Here is an 18,472-nt window from a genome sequence, read left to right on the forward strand (position 1 = left end):
AAATCATGTACAGTATAGGTGCTTCAATGCATTGGATGGATTTTGTGTGCTGTTTTTTGTGTGAATCAGAATGAATGAAACTTGCTCTATTGAAGTTTGGATATATGTGTGGATTCGTGGTCATAGTTCTTCAAGGAAAAGGGAGTCATACTTATTTTGTATGACTTATTTTTTTTCTCTGCTACAGGCATTGTGAATTATAATGAAGAAAGCTTTTTTTTTTTTTTTTTTTGCTTGTTTCATTTAAATGTATGATAACATTAATGAAGATTGATGTGTTTGATTGGGTCTCTTTAAAAATCTAAACAAAAAACTATGCAAGAAAGTTAATTACACACATCCCCTTTAACTAGTTAGTGTCTTTAAGGTTAAACCATCACAGAACTTGTGTGTTTTTAAGTAGAAAATTTTCACTTATGAGCTGATGTGAACCAGACACAGTACTCGCACTGGCATAACAACTGGAAAGCTGGAAAGCACTTGTTTGTTATACTATGACATTGATACAGAGAGTTAATATAAAACCATGCTGGATGTGTTACATAATCTTTAGATTTAGGACCGTAAACTACTTGATTTTTTGGCCTCTTTCTAATTGGCAAAGATAGCGAGAGAGTAAACAGGAAGTGATGGGAGGAGGTGGAGGGTAAGAAGTATGTAGAATTGGGAAATGACTCCAACCGGATTTGCATGCAATGGAGCACATGTACTTTTCACCAGGCTAAATCTGTAGTCTCCACCTACATTTAAGTGCAGAAATCAAGACCACATATTGCAAACATGCCTGACAAATCTGAAGAAGAGAAATGAAAAAAACCATTACTGTTTGCCCTGCTTAGGATATAACTCTCATAAAACTCTTTCTGGCTAGTCCCGCCCCAAACCACACCATTGGTTGAGCCGATGTTGCAGTGCTGGGCCACACGAAGGGGTCAAAATTTGTCTGAGTAGTGTTTATATTCCCAGCAAGTAGATGCCAAAAGACCATTCGAAAAGGATATTTCCTCACTTACAGCCATTCAAACACATCCATGTATTTTATGAAAAAAAATTATGAAAACTGTGGGAGACTTTTCCCTCGCTATGTTTGGCCTTTCCGTGATTCAAAGAGAAAGTCATAACACTCTCTCGTAATGATGCAGTCCGTCCAAGGACATAGAATATAGTAGGAATGCTAGGGACATGTCCCTGCAAATATCCAGTGACAACTGAATTGTCCCTAGCAGTAATTTTGATCAAACTAACTACTCGTATTTAAATATATTTATATGTAACCACTGATGTTGTTGTAATTTTGGCCACATCTGATATGGGTCATACCATGATTCCATCCTCCTATTGTTGAACAAATTTAGGGATAGTACATTAAAAAATGCTGGATGGAAATGCCAAGATGCATATGAATTCTAAAAATGTGCATAAAAAAGTGTTTTAAAAAAAGATAATGCTGAACTATCATGTTCAAAGATAGAGGTTGGACAGTAGCATGTATAACATTGAGTCTGAAACACAAACAGAAAACAAAATTGCTAATAAACAATATATTACCAGTTTCAATTATTGTTGATGAACTGAGCAGCCACTTTGGATTTTGAAGTCTGGGTTATTGCAGTGCCTCCGAGTCTCTGAGTAGGAACTCCAACCTGAACGGCGTTCCAGTTAAAAGTTCATAGGGGAGACCAGGGATGGTTGTAAAATGTTTGACCTTTCTGTCTATATCTTGGAGTACTTTTAAGCCAGTGTGTTCAAAATATGATCCAAACTAGTTACAAATGTCTGCTATCAAATGACATAGCTATTATCTTTGGCACACAAACAGAAAATGCATGGTTTAGTTTTAAACACGAGGAGTGAAATTTTACAATTCACCCCAGTTTGGGTTAGTTATAACATACCCTGGGGTGAGATGTAACACATGATATCCACCGGGATGATAACAGTTAAAGCTGTTAAAGTTATCAAGCTGTCTCCAATGTGAATTTCTCCTTTAAGTTTGATAATATAACCACTAGGGGGAGCTCTAAGCATATTTTTGTATTCTGGTAGTTCTCTTACGAGAGGTTCTCTCGTATTACGTAAGTTGCTTACGCTACGGGTAAAGTAATCTTTTCTCGAGATATGAAGCCAAAAAATTATCCTTAATAATCTTGTCAACGCAGTGCAGCAGCATGCAGACCTAGAGCAGGCTATCAAGCGTGCTCATTGGCTGCCCTGCGGCAACTGCAGCAGCCTACCACTGAGCCTGGCGTGACGTCACGCCCTCACGCGTCACAGCCCACCAGAAGGGGCGTGGTTTAGCGTATATCAGGAAGGGCTCGGAGGCTGCTCCCCTGATTTTCGTCTCTTCAGCGAAGCTCTTCGCATCGCTGGACTCTGAGAGAAGCCGCCGCCATTGAAGCAAACGACCAGCAGGCCGAGGAAAGCGTCTGAGGAAGCCGGTCGTCTTCGCCGCCTTCAGCCATCCGTGCCTGCTACGCTATCCGGCGTCATATCCTTTTTCTGCTGTGTGTGTTCGCCGCTGTGACACACACTCTCTCTTCTTCTAAAAGAGAAATTTCCAGCGAGGCGTTGTTTCAAATGCCTCGCACCACTCCCACTCTCTCTCCCTCTGTTCGAGCCGCGCAATTGCGCCGTTCACAAGGGACGTCAGCTCAAGTGTTAAGCGTAGGAAATGTGCCCACGATCCCGTGCCCACACATACCCACTGCCCGCTCTGTCACACGGTTGTCCCGGGGTTCAGATCCTCTAAAACTCCCAAACACTGGCCGTGTTGTGAACGTAAGCCCTGTGCCCGCGCACTTACCAATAAACATGCTACCCCCGACGCTGCTTTTGCGTCACGGGTTTCTCGCCACACAATGTTCTCCGTCCACAGCGACCGAGCCATTAAGTGCTGCCCAGCCAGTCACCGCTATCAGCGAGCCTCCGTATTCGAGCACCGGCGGCGCGCGCGGTGCCATCTCCTCCATCTCCTCTGATACAGGTTCCCCATCCCGCGCAGTGCGGCGATCTGAACCCAGAGACCATTCAACCCCTAACTATGCGTGCGAAAGCATGGGAAGCGATCCCGGGCGTGTCAGAATGGGTGCTGAATACTATAAAGCAGGGCTATCTGCTACAATTCGCTCGCCGTCCCCCGCGCTTCGAGCACGGACCGAGATGAGAGTGAATACAGAAGTAGCTCACCTACTTCAAGCAGGAATAGCAAAGCTGCTGTGCAAGGGGGCGATAGAACAGGTGCATCCTTCTCTGAGCGAGACGGGCTTTTACAGCCGTTATTTCCTCGTGCCCAAGAAGGACAGAGCTTTCAGACCTATCTTAGATCTGAGATATTTGAACAAAGCTCTCATGAGACGACGGTTCAAAATGATCACAACCAGACAAATCCTTGCGCAATTTCGCCCGAGGGACTGGTTTATTTCTCTCGATCTGAAAGATGCATATTTTCAGATTCAGATTATACCCCGTCACAGGCCATTCTTGAGATTCGCCTTCGACGGTCAGGTATATCAATACACCATCCTGCCGTTCGGCCTGTCTTTAGCACCCCGTACATTTGTAGCGGGGCTACACGTAATTGAGATGTTGAATAAACTGTCTGGGGGGGCGGGGTTGTACACATGTCTGTGTGTGTGTTTGAGATGTTCATCCACAGGTGCGGCTGATAATGGGGAATAATCAGCAGCCTTCGTGATTAGTGGCTGGAGAGGATAAAAGCTGATGGATTCTGGTAACCGGAGATCTGTAGCCAGAGCCCGAACACGACTTCACGTACCACAACCCACGAGAGCGGAGACGTTGGTATTGCACCGCCTCCGATTCCCCAGATAGCCGCGAGCCGGTCACTATCTACTTGGATGCAGTGAAGACGGCGAAAGAATTATTCCAACGCACTCTATTCCTCGCATTAAAGGGAAGTAGTTTTGCGACTGCCTTGCGAACAAGGGGGCTTTACCCCGCGATATTGTTGTGAAGAGTTGACTGATCCACTTTCCCCTCCTCGCAGTTCCAGTTCCGAGTTTTCACGGTTACCATCCGTGGAAGAACGTTGTCGACGGGAGGTGCGAGATACCCTGCATCGTCACAAGGAACGAAGAGACAGAAACGGCGGCGATTTCCTTCTACTGTGATTTCGAACTGTGGACTGGCCGTGAGTGGTTGTTGGGCTGTTAATTTAATTCCTGTATAGAAACGGGGGGTTTTATTAGGCAGACAGGTTAGGTTATAAGGTCTGGCTGCTCGCTATAACTTTCCTGAACAGTGAATGTGGTGAAAGGGTATTCCTCGTGTAAACAGTGTGTTTAACGTAGTAGCATTTAACTGAGTGTGCATGTCGCTTTTGGTTTGGTCTATTGCGTTATGCTGTGTGATCCTGTGTATTTTTTTGTCACATACGTTTATGGTTATTTAACCCTTGTTTTCATGAAAGTGTGATCATGTGTGTGATGTGATTTGTACACGAGTGTAGCATTATTAGTGGTGCGTCTACTAGCGTTGAGATAACTGTGACCTTGGGACTTCACTTCCCTGTAGAGGGCGCCATATTTTTACCACTGGTTTTATAGCAGTAGTGCTACTTGCTTAATATGCTCATTTATACTTAATCATCTGCTATCTCTAGCGTGATCATGGACCACGTATATAGACGTTACTAACCTCTCTGCCTATACGTGCATACATCTATATATAGTGTGTGTGTTTTATATGTATTTAAAGGTTGTTAATAAAACTGAGTTTATACACCCTTGTCTCTTGTTGTTGTACCTCAAGGGTCAATACTAAAACTCCTGTTCCCGTTACACATTCACGAAGTGCATGGACGCGGCCCTCGCTCCCCTGAGAAGACAGGGTATGCGGATCTTGAACTATCTGGATGACTGGCTGATACTAGCACAGTCAGGGACAGCGCTTATGTCTCACAGAACAGCGTTTCTCAGCCATCTGGAAAGCCTGGGTCTCTCGGTCAACTGGACCAAGAGCTCATTACTGCCCCGTCAGTCAATTTCTTTTCTGGGAATAGAACTGGATTCGGTGGCTATGACGGCCAGACTGTCAACGCAGCGCGCGCGCCGCATTCAACATCTCGCCACGTCTTTCCAGACGGGCAGTCGGGTTCCACTGAGACCGTCTCAGAAAATGTTGGGCCACATGGCCTCAGCTGCAGCTGTGCTCCAGCTGGGTTTACTTCGCATGCGCCCGCTACAACGCTGGCTGAAAGCGCGAGTGCCTCACCGAGCCTGGACTGCCGGCGGCTCGCGAATCAGTGTGAATCAGGGCTGCGTTTCAGCCCTGCAGCCCTGGCTGGCGGCCGAATGGTACCACACGGGAGTGACAATGGGAGTTGTCTCGCACCAGAAAGTGGTCTCGACAGACGCCTCCAACCTACGTTGGGGGGCTCTCCTCGAGGGCAGACCGGTCTATGGCCTCTGGTCAGACCGGAAGAAACGCCTTCACATAAACTGTCTAGAGATGCTGGCGGTCGAGAATGCGCTGAAGCACTTCCTCCCATACCTGCGGGATCACCATGTACTAGTCCGCATGGACAATATGTCAGTGGTGTCCTACGTGAACCATCAGGGCGGTGTCAGATCCAAAATTCTCTGCGCCCTGGCGGAACGCCTCCTCGTTTGGGCTCAGCACTCACTGCGCGCGCTGAGAGCCGCGCACGTGCCCGGTCACCTGAACGATGGTCCAGACAGACTGTCCAGAGGCAATGTTCCCCCGGGGGAATGGTCTTTGCATCCCCAGACAGTCCAGTTACTGTGGCGCCTTTTTGGCAAAGCGAAAGTCGACCTCTTTGCGTCAAAAGACAACGCTCACTGCCCAAGGTTCTTTTCAAAGAGCGAGGATGCACTGGCCCAAGCCTGGACCAGCGGCCCGCTGTACGCTTTCCCCCCGGTCTCACTGTTGCCACAGGTCATCGGGAGAATCAGGGAAACGCGCCACTCGGTGCTCCTCATAGCCCCGCACTGGGAGAACCAAACGTGGTTCCCGGAGTTAACGCGGCTCGATCTGGCATCCTCATCCAGAGCGCTAGTCTCTGTATGCATGGATACTCAACGGATACCCGTTGACCTGCCAAAAGGGGTTGTGAACACGATCACGCAGTCTAGAGCTCCCTCTACGAGACGGCTCTACACGTCTAAATGGTCTGTGTTTAATAAATGAAAAATTTAGACCCACAAACGTGTGGGGTCTCGTGGGTGCTTGCTTCCTTCAAGAGCTGCTGGACATGGGCAGGTCCCCCTCCACGCTCAAAGTGTATGTTGCGGCCATTTCAGCGTTCGCTGACTCGACGCATGGCCGCGCATTAGGAAGGAACGAGTTCATCATCCGCTTCCTCAGAGGAGCCAGGAGGATGAACCCCCCGCGGCCCCCGTCGGATCCTATTTGGAATCTTTTTCTGGTACTGGAGGCCTTGAAAGCGCATCCCTTCGAACCTATAGAAACTGTGGATTTGAAATACCTCACGCTCAAAAAACATTTTTCTGATAGCTCCGTCGTCAGTCAAACGTGTGGGTGACTTACACGCGTTATCAGTTAACGCCGCGTGCCTCGAGTTCGGACCTAATGACTCAAAAGTCATTCTCAAACCGAGGCACGGTTACGTCCCCAAAGTGATGGGCACTCCTAGGTCATTTCTCTCTCAGCCTTGCCGGCATCCGGCAGCGAGGTCGATAATAACCTCCTCTGCCCTGTCAGAGCACTGAGAAATTACATCACGCTTTTCGTTTCGTTTGGTAGGCGCACCAAGGGTCTTGCCGCCTCGAAACACAGTCTGTCCAGATGGATAGTGGACGATATTGCGGCTGCGTACGCGTCTGAAAACCTGCAGTGCCCTTTGGGCATCAGAGCTCACTCCACTAGAGGCATAGCCTCATCGTGGGCTCGGTCCAGCGGGATTTCTATTCATGACATTTGTATGGCGGCAGGCTGGGCCTCCCCCTCTACATTTGTTAGGTTTTACAACCTGGAAGTTCCCGCCCTGCAGGCTAAACTTTTATCAGTCTAAGTCAATGTATGCCCTGCCCACAATTTTTCGTGCGTGGGCTACTTCTACTCGATTTAGCTCTCCTGGTTGAGCTGCACTATAAGGGTTGTGTCAGTTCAGTACAGACCGGCTGGGCCGCTCTGCACTCCCTACTGTGTGCTTATGTACATGCGCTAGCCACTCTGTTGGCTGCCTGTTTCCCACTCATCGTGTTCCCCGGGCTTTCCCTGGGACTCATACAGTGGATGCTGGGCGCGCACGGCGTTGACAAGGGGGTTCCCGTAGCGTAAGCAACTTACGCAATACGAGAGAACCTCTCGTAAGAGAACGTAATCGGTTACCTAATGTAACCTCTGTTCTCTCTAGAAGAGGGAACGAGTATTGCGTAACCCACCGTGCTCGCACCACGAGCTCATTTCGCTTCAGTCGACGAAAACCAGGGGAGCAGCCTCTGAGCCCTTCCTGATATACGCTAAACCACGCCCCTTCTGGCGGGCTGTGACGCGTGAGGGCGCGACGTCACGCCAGGCTCAGTGGTAGGCTGCTGCAGTTGCCGCAGGGCAGCCAATGAGCATGCTAGATAGCCTGCTCTAGGTCTGCGTGCTGCTGCACTGCGTTGACAAGATTATAAAAATTAAGGATAATTTTTTGGCTTCATATCTCGAGAAAAGATGACTTTACCCGTAGCGTAAGCAACTTACGCAATACTCGTTCCCTCTTCTAGAGAGAACAGAGGTTACATTAGGTAGCCGATTACGTTTTAGAACTGAAGAAAAGCTGTATATGTTGTTGAACCTACGTAAAGGATGATGCATTTTTTGTTCTGTGCGTTTTACTGAAAAATGAGTACTCCGAGTCTTTATTAAAAACCAACAATAAGGATAATGAAATAAGACAGAATTAGGACAAAACATTTATTTTGCACGCTTTTTATTCAACACTGACTTTTCAATATAACTGATGTGTGTGTCACTCTCAGTCATAGTAATTGACCATTATAAATTGAACTTGAACACAAACATTGTTTGTGTGTAAGCATGTTTGTTACTGTCAGTCATAGTATTGGCCATAATAAAATTGAACAGTGTGTGTGTGTGTGTGTACTCTCAGTAATTGACCATAATAAATTGAACTTGAACATTTTGTGTTTGTGTAAGCACGTTTGTTACTGTCCGTTATAGTATTCGCCATGATAAAAAAATTATTGTGTGTGTGTGTAAGGTGTTAGGGTTAGGTTGTAACATTTCATTGTTGTTACAACTAACCCAGAGTCATGTAGCCATGAACTACCTTACCTTAGAACTAACAGGCAAAACATTAGCACTAACAACTTGCATGAAAAAAAATCTACACAGACACACAATAAACATAATTTAAATTAGATGAGTTTAACTACAAAGCAGAAATTCCCATAATAAAAATAAACAAAGTTAAAAAAAAAATACTTTCTTACCTCAAAATTGTTTTTTCAACATCTGCTGTGTTTGCCACAGGGCTGTACTTTATCACATGTGGAATAAGGACTAAACAGAGCATGTGTGAAGTGAATCAGGTGATTTGTAACTAGTCCCTGGTTGGACACATTGGAATTGTTACAAGCTGTGTCCCAATGTGAAGGCTGCAGCCTATGCGTCTTTCGAAGGACGCACCATGTAGCCTTCGTAGGATTTCCTAATTGCGCAACCAGGTGTTCCTGATCACCGCTCCTAGCAAAAAGCAACGGTGCGAGAGGACAGCTGCCATCCTGATAATTAATTTGATATAATTGAGTAAACAGCTATGGAGCCAGAATTAGCCATTGTCATTTTTATGATTGACATTTTTACTGGAGGACATGTATTTTCGGTTTAGCCAAGACCATGGCCAGCTAAATTAAGCTGGTCTGGGCCGGATTACACTTTAAACTGTTCAAGTATTGGGTGTTAATTTACGTAAATAATGTGATGATATGTGAAAAGAAAACTTGCATAGGCCTTTATATAGCCTATTCAAAGGTTCAAATGTTCACTTCTTACCTTGATGCGATTTTGTAGGCTAGTGTATTATTTTTATTATGTACACAAATGGACCATGGTGAACATATTTACACAGGTTTTGTGTATCGCGATGACGCAACCGGCATTCGAGGGATGCAGAATTGAATTGGGACAGCCTTCATCGCGCCGCGGTGACGCAATCGGCCTTCAGATGCGACCCTCCAAGGATGCAGTCTTTGAATTGGGACATCCTTCGTCGCGCCGCGGTGACGCAATCGGCCTTCAGATGCGACCCTCCAAGGATGCAGTCTTTGAATTGGGACATCCTTCAAACGCAATCGGCCTTCAAATACGGCCTTCGGAGGATGCAGCCTTCACATTGGGACACAGCTACAATGACCCATGTTACAACCAACTTGTGTTGATGTTATATTACAACTTGTCAGCTAGAAACAGATATATAGACAACACATGTTGAGGGTCACATCAGAATGTACCTAAAATCAGCTGGTTAACACTCACAGCAAACATATGGTTAAAAGTATATTTGAATCACTCATTGAATATAGAAATTATTTATGTAGAAATGCTTATCCTTGATTATTAATCACTCATTACATATACATTGAAGCAGCAGTGGATTCCAATCCACCCCTTCATGACGAAGTAGTATGTCCCAAAGCTTGCCTACTCTTTTGCTACACTCTCAAAAGTGTGTACTTTTTCTTCACAAAAAGAGTACATACTTTTAGGCTGTAGGATAAGTAGGCGAATTGGGACGCAGCATAAGAGAATAAAGGCAAACAGGAACTAAACAAAGAAATGGGAAGCGCTGAAACAAGTGAAACAGAAGTACACTACAAAACAAAAGTCCATTAAACTAGACAAAGAAACCCCTGAACCCATAACTGCCTGCTGACTGATAGACATCTGGAGTGCTGGTTAACTTGCTGACGTCAGGAGTTCTGGCTGTCTTGCTGACATCTGGAGGGCCGGCTGAGAGACAGGGTGTCTGGGCTGCCAGCTGGCTAGAGGACCTCAGTAGTGAGGACCCTGGCACATCTGGCAAAATATCTTAAAACAGAGAGAACATGCATAGAGAACATAAAAGAAGTTATTATGATCGGGAAGAGGGTGCTAGGTACTGCCTCCGTGGTTGAGACAAGGGAACTCGGAACGGTCTTTGTCTGCGAGACGGTGCCGACACAAGACTCCAGGACAATCTATTTGGTTGATACAGGGCAAACAGAATATGCATAATCGGCTGTGACAGGGCAGGTAGGGAACTCGGAAACGGCCTACGTGGCCTAAATGGGACAGGCATTAGATTCAGGACTGACATCTATTGCCGACACAGGACAGGTAGCTATCACTAAAACGGCTTCCTTTGTCGACACTGATCAGGCAGGGGATTCAGGCACGACCGTCCTGGTCGTAACCGGACAGGTAGGAAACTCTAAAACTTCCCTTTTTGCCTTGACTGGGCTTATAGGGAACACGGGAATGGCCTCCCTGGTCGAAATGGTACAGGCATTATACACTGGAACAACCTCCTTGGGTCACAACTAAACAAGCAGGAACTTCAGAATCAGCCTCTGGTGAGGGAATTTGGATTGGCTTTACAATCAGGGAGGAGGGAAATTAGTAGTCCTTGAGGTAATAGAGTTCTGGACGACAACTGGATTTGAGATTCTCTCAGGATGTTCGAGGGAGGACATTTTCCCTCCTACTTTGTCTTCTCCTTCATGCTTCATTCACAGTAGTCTCCAAATTAGAGGATATAGGGAATTCGTAACCAAGCTCGGAGAGGACTCTGAAACTGGAGCAGATTCTAGACTGAGCTCGGGGACAGGAGCAGCCTCTGATCGAAATTCTTGAGCAGGAGCTGATTCCTGGGCTGGAGCAAACTCTGTGCTCTACACTGGACTCTATTCTGGAGTCAAAACAGACTCTGGACGAAACTCTTGGACTGGAGCGGACTCTGGGACAGGCCATTTGGAGTGGTTTGGGGAAGACAACCTTTTACTTTATGAAAATCCCATGGGCACTGACATATGAGAGCAAGGGGGTTGCTGAAGTGTGGTGTCTTCATCACTAACTTCACCTTCTGTGTAGGGAGACCCACACATCCACAGCACCATGTCCAAATACTGTTGCAGTGAAATGTTCAGGCTGCCAACTGGTATTCAGGGAGAAATGTGGTTTTCCAATCCACTCTAAAACAAGTTAATCAGATATTGGTCATCCCAAGTTGTTAAATAGTAATTCTGGACAAATTCCATACGTTCAGCATTAAAATAAAATTTTAAATGGTCACTTGCTTCATAAATTCAGCTTAAAAGTAGACCTAAAATGATTACATAATTATGGTTTGAAGGAAAAACTTGAAAGTCTTGTGTATTTTCTGTACTGTAATAATTTCTTTTAGATGTCTCCTTGTATCCATTTGATAAATATGCATTGCATTGTGCTTAACTGAGGGCCCACAGCAACAATTATGAAATGCAGTTAAGTCTCTAGCATAAACCATGTTTACATGCAATAAACAAGTAATGCCCACACACTGCACTATTTTTAGCAGGTTCTCCACTCAGAGGCAGTTAATGGAGATTGCAGACAAAAGCAGAGGTAAATCAGTGCTTACATGAATAATGAAAATGCAATCTGAGAAAAGACTTTCAATGTCAGTTCCAGTCAAAAGACTTCACAGGATTCAGATGGTAGACAAGTCTAAATATTTAACCTCACAGGCATCTGCAATTCATTAGGGTAATTGAATCTCAAACCACACTCCATTTTCCTTCAACAGAAAGACTACTGCTAGTCAAATTCAGAAACATACACCCAGGAAGAAAAAGGATCTCCCAACTTGCATAGTTCTGATTTGCCAAATACAGTACACAGAATTCACTGAGATCATTTGAGAAAGACTACGCAAATGAAAGTACAGTGAAATTAAGTTAAATTAGTACAAAAGTTAGAGCATAAGTGAAGGGAAACTCAGTATGAAGTGCTCCGAGTTACCACTGTAGATTGAGATTTTGCCTACATAGTTACAAAACAATTTTGTATCAGTCGTGAACGTAAAAGCTTAACTGAAACTACAAGTGAGAAGAAATTCTTTGCCAAGAGGTATGATATTGTATATTTGTCACCATCTAGTGGCATAAGCATAAACTTCAACTACTTCCACACAAGTTCTATTAAAACAGATTTTATTTAGAAAGTATTTTCCACAAAAACCATTTAATAAAATTACTTTAAAATTGCATTGCCACATGACTCCATAAATAATTTATTAAATCATTACATTTAAATCAAGTTATATTCAATAACTCACGTATGCCTGCATAGCTGCTCAGCAAAACAATGACACGCTGAGATATTAAAATTAAATTCTAAGAGCGGTTCTTGCTAACCCAGTGAAATCGGTCCACCCTTGGACCAGAGAAGCCGTAGGAGGGCCTGTAGCCCTTAAAACTCTTATGAGATGGGTATGGTCCACCTGAAGAATGCTGCTGGTAGCCCTCAGCAGCATATGGTTTTCTTTTAGGGTATGTCCCCCAGTTTTGCATGGGAGGGGGCTGCCCAAACTCACTGAACTAGAGATGGAAAACAGCAATTAAACCAGTGCAATTTTAAGAAAGCATCAAGTAGGGTTAAAGACATGCTAAGGGACTGAAAAGTGGTTATATGGACTTTGTTACCTGGTATACACTGTTTGGGTTGGAGACCGTCGGGATGCATTTGGGCTCTGGAACTGAAAGACTGCTGCTATTGCTGCTATTGCTGCTATTGCTGCTACTCACAGTGCTGCTCACGGTGCTGCTCATGCTGGTGTTTCCTCCCTCCTCATCAGAGGAGGTTCCAGAGTGGTAGTCCGATGAAGCCCTTTCCACCGCATTATTTATCCTACGAGAGAACTCCCCATCTCTCTTTTGACCCTCCAACTGGGTAACACAAAATGGGGTTGACTTCTCACCATACCTTTCGAGAACAAACAACATTTTCAGTTTTGGAAGTGCTACAATCAAATCATACAAACTATTATGCACTTCATTGATAGGCCAGCAAATTTAGCACTACCGGCAGGACACCTCTCCCGGATCAACCCAAATGGTCATTTCCTTTGGTAATCCAAGATTTTCATAAACAATGTCACTCTGGCGACAAGCACGTTCAATAACTGGGTCTCTTGTTTGAGCTTTGTTCATCCTTAGACACCTAAGAAAAGAAAAAGTCCTTGATTACTCAGTTTACTTAAATTTACACTTAATTCAGAAGTTAAGTTAGCATTAGGCTACTCACCTAAAAGCTTGTCCTTTGGTTGGTTTTTCTGGGTACCAATGACTTTTGTAAGTTTCAAAGAGCACTGAAGTTAGTTCCACAGCAAATTTCTCCCTCCGAACATGATCCAGTTTACCATGTTTCTTTGCTAGTCTTGCAATAAAAAAGACTGTTGCTGCAATCTCTTCCTTCATTTTCAAGTGGTGAGTCAATCAGACAAGCTAATTAATTTATGGATTTTTTTTAAAAAAATCTTAAAAGTAGGCAATTAAAAAAATACAACTAACAAACTTGCTTTGTATTATAGCTACTTGATAAGTAAGCCTATCACTCTGGTGTCTTGCTACAGCTATGCAAGATCATATTAGGCTCCACAACTAAGAATTTTAATCTTTTGAACATCAGTCAGCTATTTGATGTCTCAGGATGTGCTGATCTGTAATTAGATTGAACAGGTGTTTCAAATTGTGGGAGGAACTGATAATGTTCAAAATTAAGTCTTTACTAATCATTAGTCTCAGGTTCAACATAGAGGAATTTGTTACTAATGAAAGTAAATGCCACCCATGTTGAACCAATATACAAATATGTAGCCTATTGTAAATGAGTGGAGATTTATTTTTGTCTGGACTCCCATTTATTACCATGATATTGGGTTGTTTTCGGACAGACCCACCCATCCCTAATTTAGTAGGCCGGGGGCCCGTTCTTCGTACGTCGCTAACTCACTTAGCTGGATTTGATTGTTGGCGATTTGGCATGATCTTGGATTGTTTGGTTCTTCGACGCTCATCCTGGACTTGCTGTCATAGCAACAGGTGCGCAATCTTAAACCTGCTCGGGAGCAGGCTTATTTCATGTTATCAGGATTAGACTGCGGCTTTATAAGCGGAGCTGATGATACGGGAAGTCCAGCGCAGCGCGATAGTGCACTTTCTGAGATATATATATTTTTTCTCGTGAGATTGTCGTTTACATTATTAATTTGTTGGAAACGCACATTTATTTTCGACTTGTCGGAGTCGGGCTTTAACTAGGCTACAGCACAAACTGTTTGCATTGCCCTAAGATTATTTGCGAGTGGCTCTTTCCTTTACACTATTGGAGATGCGGAGAACTTGATGGAAAGTGCTGTCTGTCGTGAGATGCGGAGAACTTGATGGAAAGTGCTGTCTGTCGTGTCATTCGGAATTTACCTGGCGCTTTTAGGTTTAAAAAATTTTTTTTTTTTTTTTTTTTTTTGGCATTTCCAAGCCACTTAAGACCCAATGTTGTAAAGCATTTTTTTTAAAAGCCTTTTTTCTTTTCTTTTTTTTTTCTTTTTTTTAGGCTATCATAATTTTTTATGAAGATCATGCAATCATGACCATGCCGATTACACTATATGTCACTCAGGCTTCACTAACGTGATTGGTGCATAGACTGCCATCAAGGCCTCAATGAAGGGGATTATGCATGTGCCATATTACACAACATTGCCAAAAAAAACACACTTTTCATTAAATGTTTAATAAAAGACAAATATGCTTAGTTCCTTGAGTTTTATTTCAGTTGTTCTTTGTAAAGAAAAGCCAGTGGTCAAGTGCCTGCAACAAGAGATATTAGACACATGCCTCATGCAACAAATAAAAAGGAAAAGTTGGCTATACACTGCCCACCTGTAGGCCTATGTCTCCTCTGTCTGTGCAGACTCTTCTGTAGCCCTTTCTGTAGATGTGGAATCCTGCAACTTATATTGCAGCCATAAAGCATACAAGTATAAATTAAGTAAAGTTATTTATGCACTTGCAGGCTAGTTCCTCCATATGACAGTTATCTGAGAGGGTTTATTCACTGTCCAGTGCAATGGAAACAAATGGACATTACAAAGTCTTATACTTTCTTTCCTTTGGAAAGTTAGAAAATGTCCACTTACTGCACATATTTCAGCCACTACTTTCTTGGGAACAGATACAAGTGTTGGTGTATTATGTAAAAGTGCACAAAAGAGGAAAACACAATGTCATTACAATGAACTACACTCTGGAAAAATGTGATCAATAACTCATGGCAAAATATTTTTACGTTAACATAAGTTTATCAGTTTTCACTTTCACAAGTCAAAGCAATTCATCATTACTCAAGATTTAACAGTTGAAATGACTATACAGCCTTAATTTAATGCAGCAAAAAATATTTTACAGTGTAGGCTACTAAGATCTTTTTTTTTCAGCCTTTTTCTTGGTTGCTTTTATAAACAGACAACCATTTATTTAACAGTGCATTTTATAAAAGAGACTATAATTACCATTATGTAGAATATTTTTGTACTTCACTTTTATTTGTTCCCATGTTCTAGTGTGGTGACTGACATTACAATGCACAAAGTAATTATGCAATTGTTAAAATACAATAATATAGTCTAATAAGTGATAAAACATCTAACATGGCCACTTCTAACGGATTTAAATTGTCTGCTACTCTTTGCCAGCCCTCTCTCCTGGCTTTTGCAGACTTTGAGACGTTCCCTGGCGTTTTGATTAAACATTAAAATTCCGAATAAACTTCGACTATTAGTTCTTGCTCTGCTGAGGAGAAAAACTGAGCGCGCTCTTTGGCCACGCTGAGCAGCCAATAGCAGCGTTGCTGATCAATGTTTCTACTATCGATACATATCCCCTTTTAACCAGCGCATGAACGCGCAATTATCTCAGATAAATCAATCCAGCGATTCTAATCATATCCAGCAAGTGTGTTCGAAGAACCGAGTTAGCCGGATCATGAATCGCACGATGATATCATCTTGGATGTGTCATTTGATCTCGGATGTAATAAGCAACGTACGAAGGACGGGCCCCAGGTTGATAGCCAAAACAATATAGAGAACATACAGCAGGGGTGCAAACAGCGCGCTTTTCGGCGCCTCCCGCTTTTTTCACGTCAGTTTGGGTGACTTGTGTGAATCGTGCAGATCCGAAGAGTTTTTTTTTATAGGGGTGGGGGGGTGGGGGGGAGGGGTTGAGAGGGTCTGATTATAATTTAACCAACAGTAATTCTGGATTGCGTCCACCAACTAGTAAATAGGAAATAGCGAATCAGAACACTGCGCGCCAAACCAGCAGTATGTGCGCAAGCGTGAACCACTAGTGTTTCTGTCTCACTCTGGATCTGCCACTGCATCACATTTCTCTCTGCGCGGCGTGGAGTGTCCGTTTTTATGTCGGCGCTCTCATGTTAACTGGTTAGAGCTTGTGTAAGAGCACAATGCCTGCGTGACACACACACTTCTCGAGCCGCGCCGAAACCGCGTGCTAGAAATAGAACCGCAACCGACGCCTATTTTTCACGCGACACGCAAGAGTGTTGGAAGTTTTCAGACAAAATAGAAGGCGCAAATACATATTAATAAATTACATTTTGATGCTTGAAAGTCTCTCGGTTTTGACAAATGCATATATAATTGTAATTAAAAAAATTGGCCTAATTATCGATTTTCAAATATTGCCTATTTTGCCGTCAATACTGCCGACGTTGTCTTTGCTGTATCAGGCTATATATATTATGTTTAACATCCAAATGTAGATGGTCTGTCGGCGCACAGAGCTACGCAGTCGCAGACAGCACGTGAAGTTCGTGAACACAGAATTCCCTTTTCTTTCTTATCTATTTGTGTTTGAACAGACATGTGCACGAAAAAAATAAGCCAGTGTCCGTCTCAACGAGTTTCCCCGTAAACGCAGTCAAAATAAAACGGATGCGTGTCATTACCGGTATTAGATACGTGCATTCGTCTTAAAGGGACAGCACCCAATATACCTGCAGCTGTTTGTGTCACCAAAGTTAATCAAACAACAAAAGAGAAAGAGAAAAATCACGTTTTGTCAAAAGATAAACTGTATTAATAGCTACTTAATACAGTTAATTTACCTGAAAAACATAAAGCACTGCTTTATTTCTCGTGTATTTGTGTTTTATTGTATTTATATTTGTATTTTGTTTATTAGTTTCTATGCAGATGCACTAGGCCTACCCTACACAATTACCCCAATCATCCTAGAATTATTAATTCTTTACAAAAAGAGCTATTCAAATCATCAGGTGAAATTGTTTTCAGGAAGTAGCAGTAAAGCAAGAAGAAGAAGTGCAAGATAGTTTTTCTAAATTTCATTTGACTCTATGTGCCTATAGGGGTGGGTAGGGGATGGTGGCAATGTAGTATCTGGATATTTGCCGCGGGACGAGGGCTTCGATTACCTCTCTCTTTTTTGACCATACATGTGTTTGCACCCCTGATACAGAGATTTGATTAGCTTCACAGAACAGCTGAGCAAACTTGTCCTCCTTTTTTTTTTTTTTTTTACCTAGTCCCTGTGGGCAAGCCTAGACCTGTCTTCACGTGGACGGAATGGTCTCTCTGGTAACGTTGTCCAGAGAGCCATTGTCCACTAAACACTGTATAGCATTGCCTCCCAACCACTAACAACATAACTATTCAGTGTTGACATAGATATGGGCCTCAGAGGCAGTTTGTTGTTTCCAAGCCTCGTTACGCTTGACTTTTGTTTCTTTCAACCTAAGGAATGATAACAGGTAACTGCTGAGCAATGCATACTTTAATCCTTTGATATTACTGTATAAACTGATCATTCCGACTCTACAATATGATTGGATTAGCTTTAGAAGCTGTTGGGAAATACAGATGAGGCAATCGAACTATATAAGTATACTTGGCAGGAGTATTTATTAGTATTATTATTAGGCCTATTATTATTATTATTATTATTATTAATTTATTAGAGCAATGCTGTGAGGAATAGTCAGCCAGTCTTGGTGTCGATCACTGAAAATAGGTAGCCTAGGGCTACATCTTGCTAAATTTTCTACAAGATGTAGGCTACATCTTTAAAACTCTGTAAGGGACCTTAATATTGTACACCGTAATGAATGGTACGTCTAGTCTATGTCAAACTTTTTTTTTTTTCTTCATGGAAAATTACAAAGTCTAGGCCTATATGTTGTCTCCATGTAAAAAAAAATATTTTTTCAAGATTTACGCATTTCAATTAATAGTAAAATGTCATCAGATTGATTTGAATAATACTTACATAGGCTATTATTAATATAATTAATTAATAATTTTAAATGAATTAAAAAAAACTGGAGCTTAATGAAACATTTTGTATAAATCTAAATGGAATAAGGGAATGGAGTTTATGTGATTCGTATTCATAAATAAAAA

At 43.0% G+C, this 18,472-nt stretch overlaps 1 protein-coding gene across 1 annotated transcript; it reads right to left on the bottom strand.

Moving 5' to 3' along the window:
• Positions 1-11,569: 11,569 nt before the first annotated feature.
• On the bottom strand, positions 11,570-13,641 carry btg4 (B-cell translocation gene 4). The gene is made up of 4 exons (XM_084414896.1): positions 13,276-13,641; positions 13,054-13,191; positions 12,675-12,954; positions 11,570-12,569 (listed from the first exon to the last, which is right to left on the bottom strand). Exons 1-4 carry the CDS (start codon positions 13,446-13,448, stop codon positions 12,366-12,368), a joined length of 795 nt encoding a protein of 264 aa, XP_084271022.1. The 5' UTR covers positions 13,449-13,641; the 3' UTR covers positions 11,570-12,365.
• Positions 13,642-18,472: the final 4,831 nt, after the last annotated feature.

This window comes from Rutilus rutilus, assembly GCF_951802725.1.
Source record: "Rutilus rutilus genome assembly, chromosome: 7".
Lineage (NCBI taxonomy): Eukaryota > Metazoa > Chordata > Actinopteri > Cypriniformes > Leuciscidae > Rutilus > Rutilus rutilus.

What these genes read in the sequence shown, in the direction of transcription:
- btg4 (XM_084414896.1), bottom strand. Translation starts at nt 13,448, where the DNA reads ATGAAGGAAGAGATTGCAGCAACAGTCTTTTTTATTGCAAGACTAGCA. An exon ending in ACCAAAGGACAAGCTTTTAG is followed by an intron (nt 13,192 to 13,275) that starts GTGAGTAGCCTA and finishes TTCTTTTCTTAG; the next exon opens with GTGTCTAAGGATGAACAAAG. An exon ending in ACCCAAACAGTGTATACCAG is followed by an intron (nt 12,570 to 12,674) that starts GTAACAAAGTCC and finishes TTCCATCTCTAG; the next exon opens with TTCAGTGAGTTTGGGCAGCC.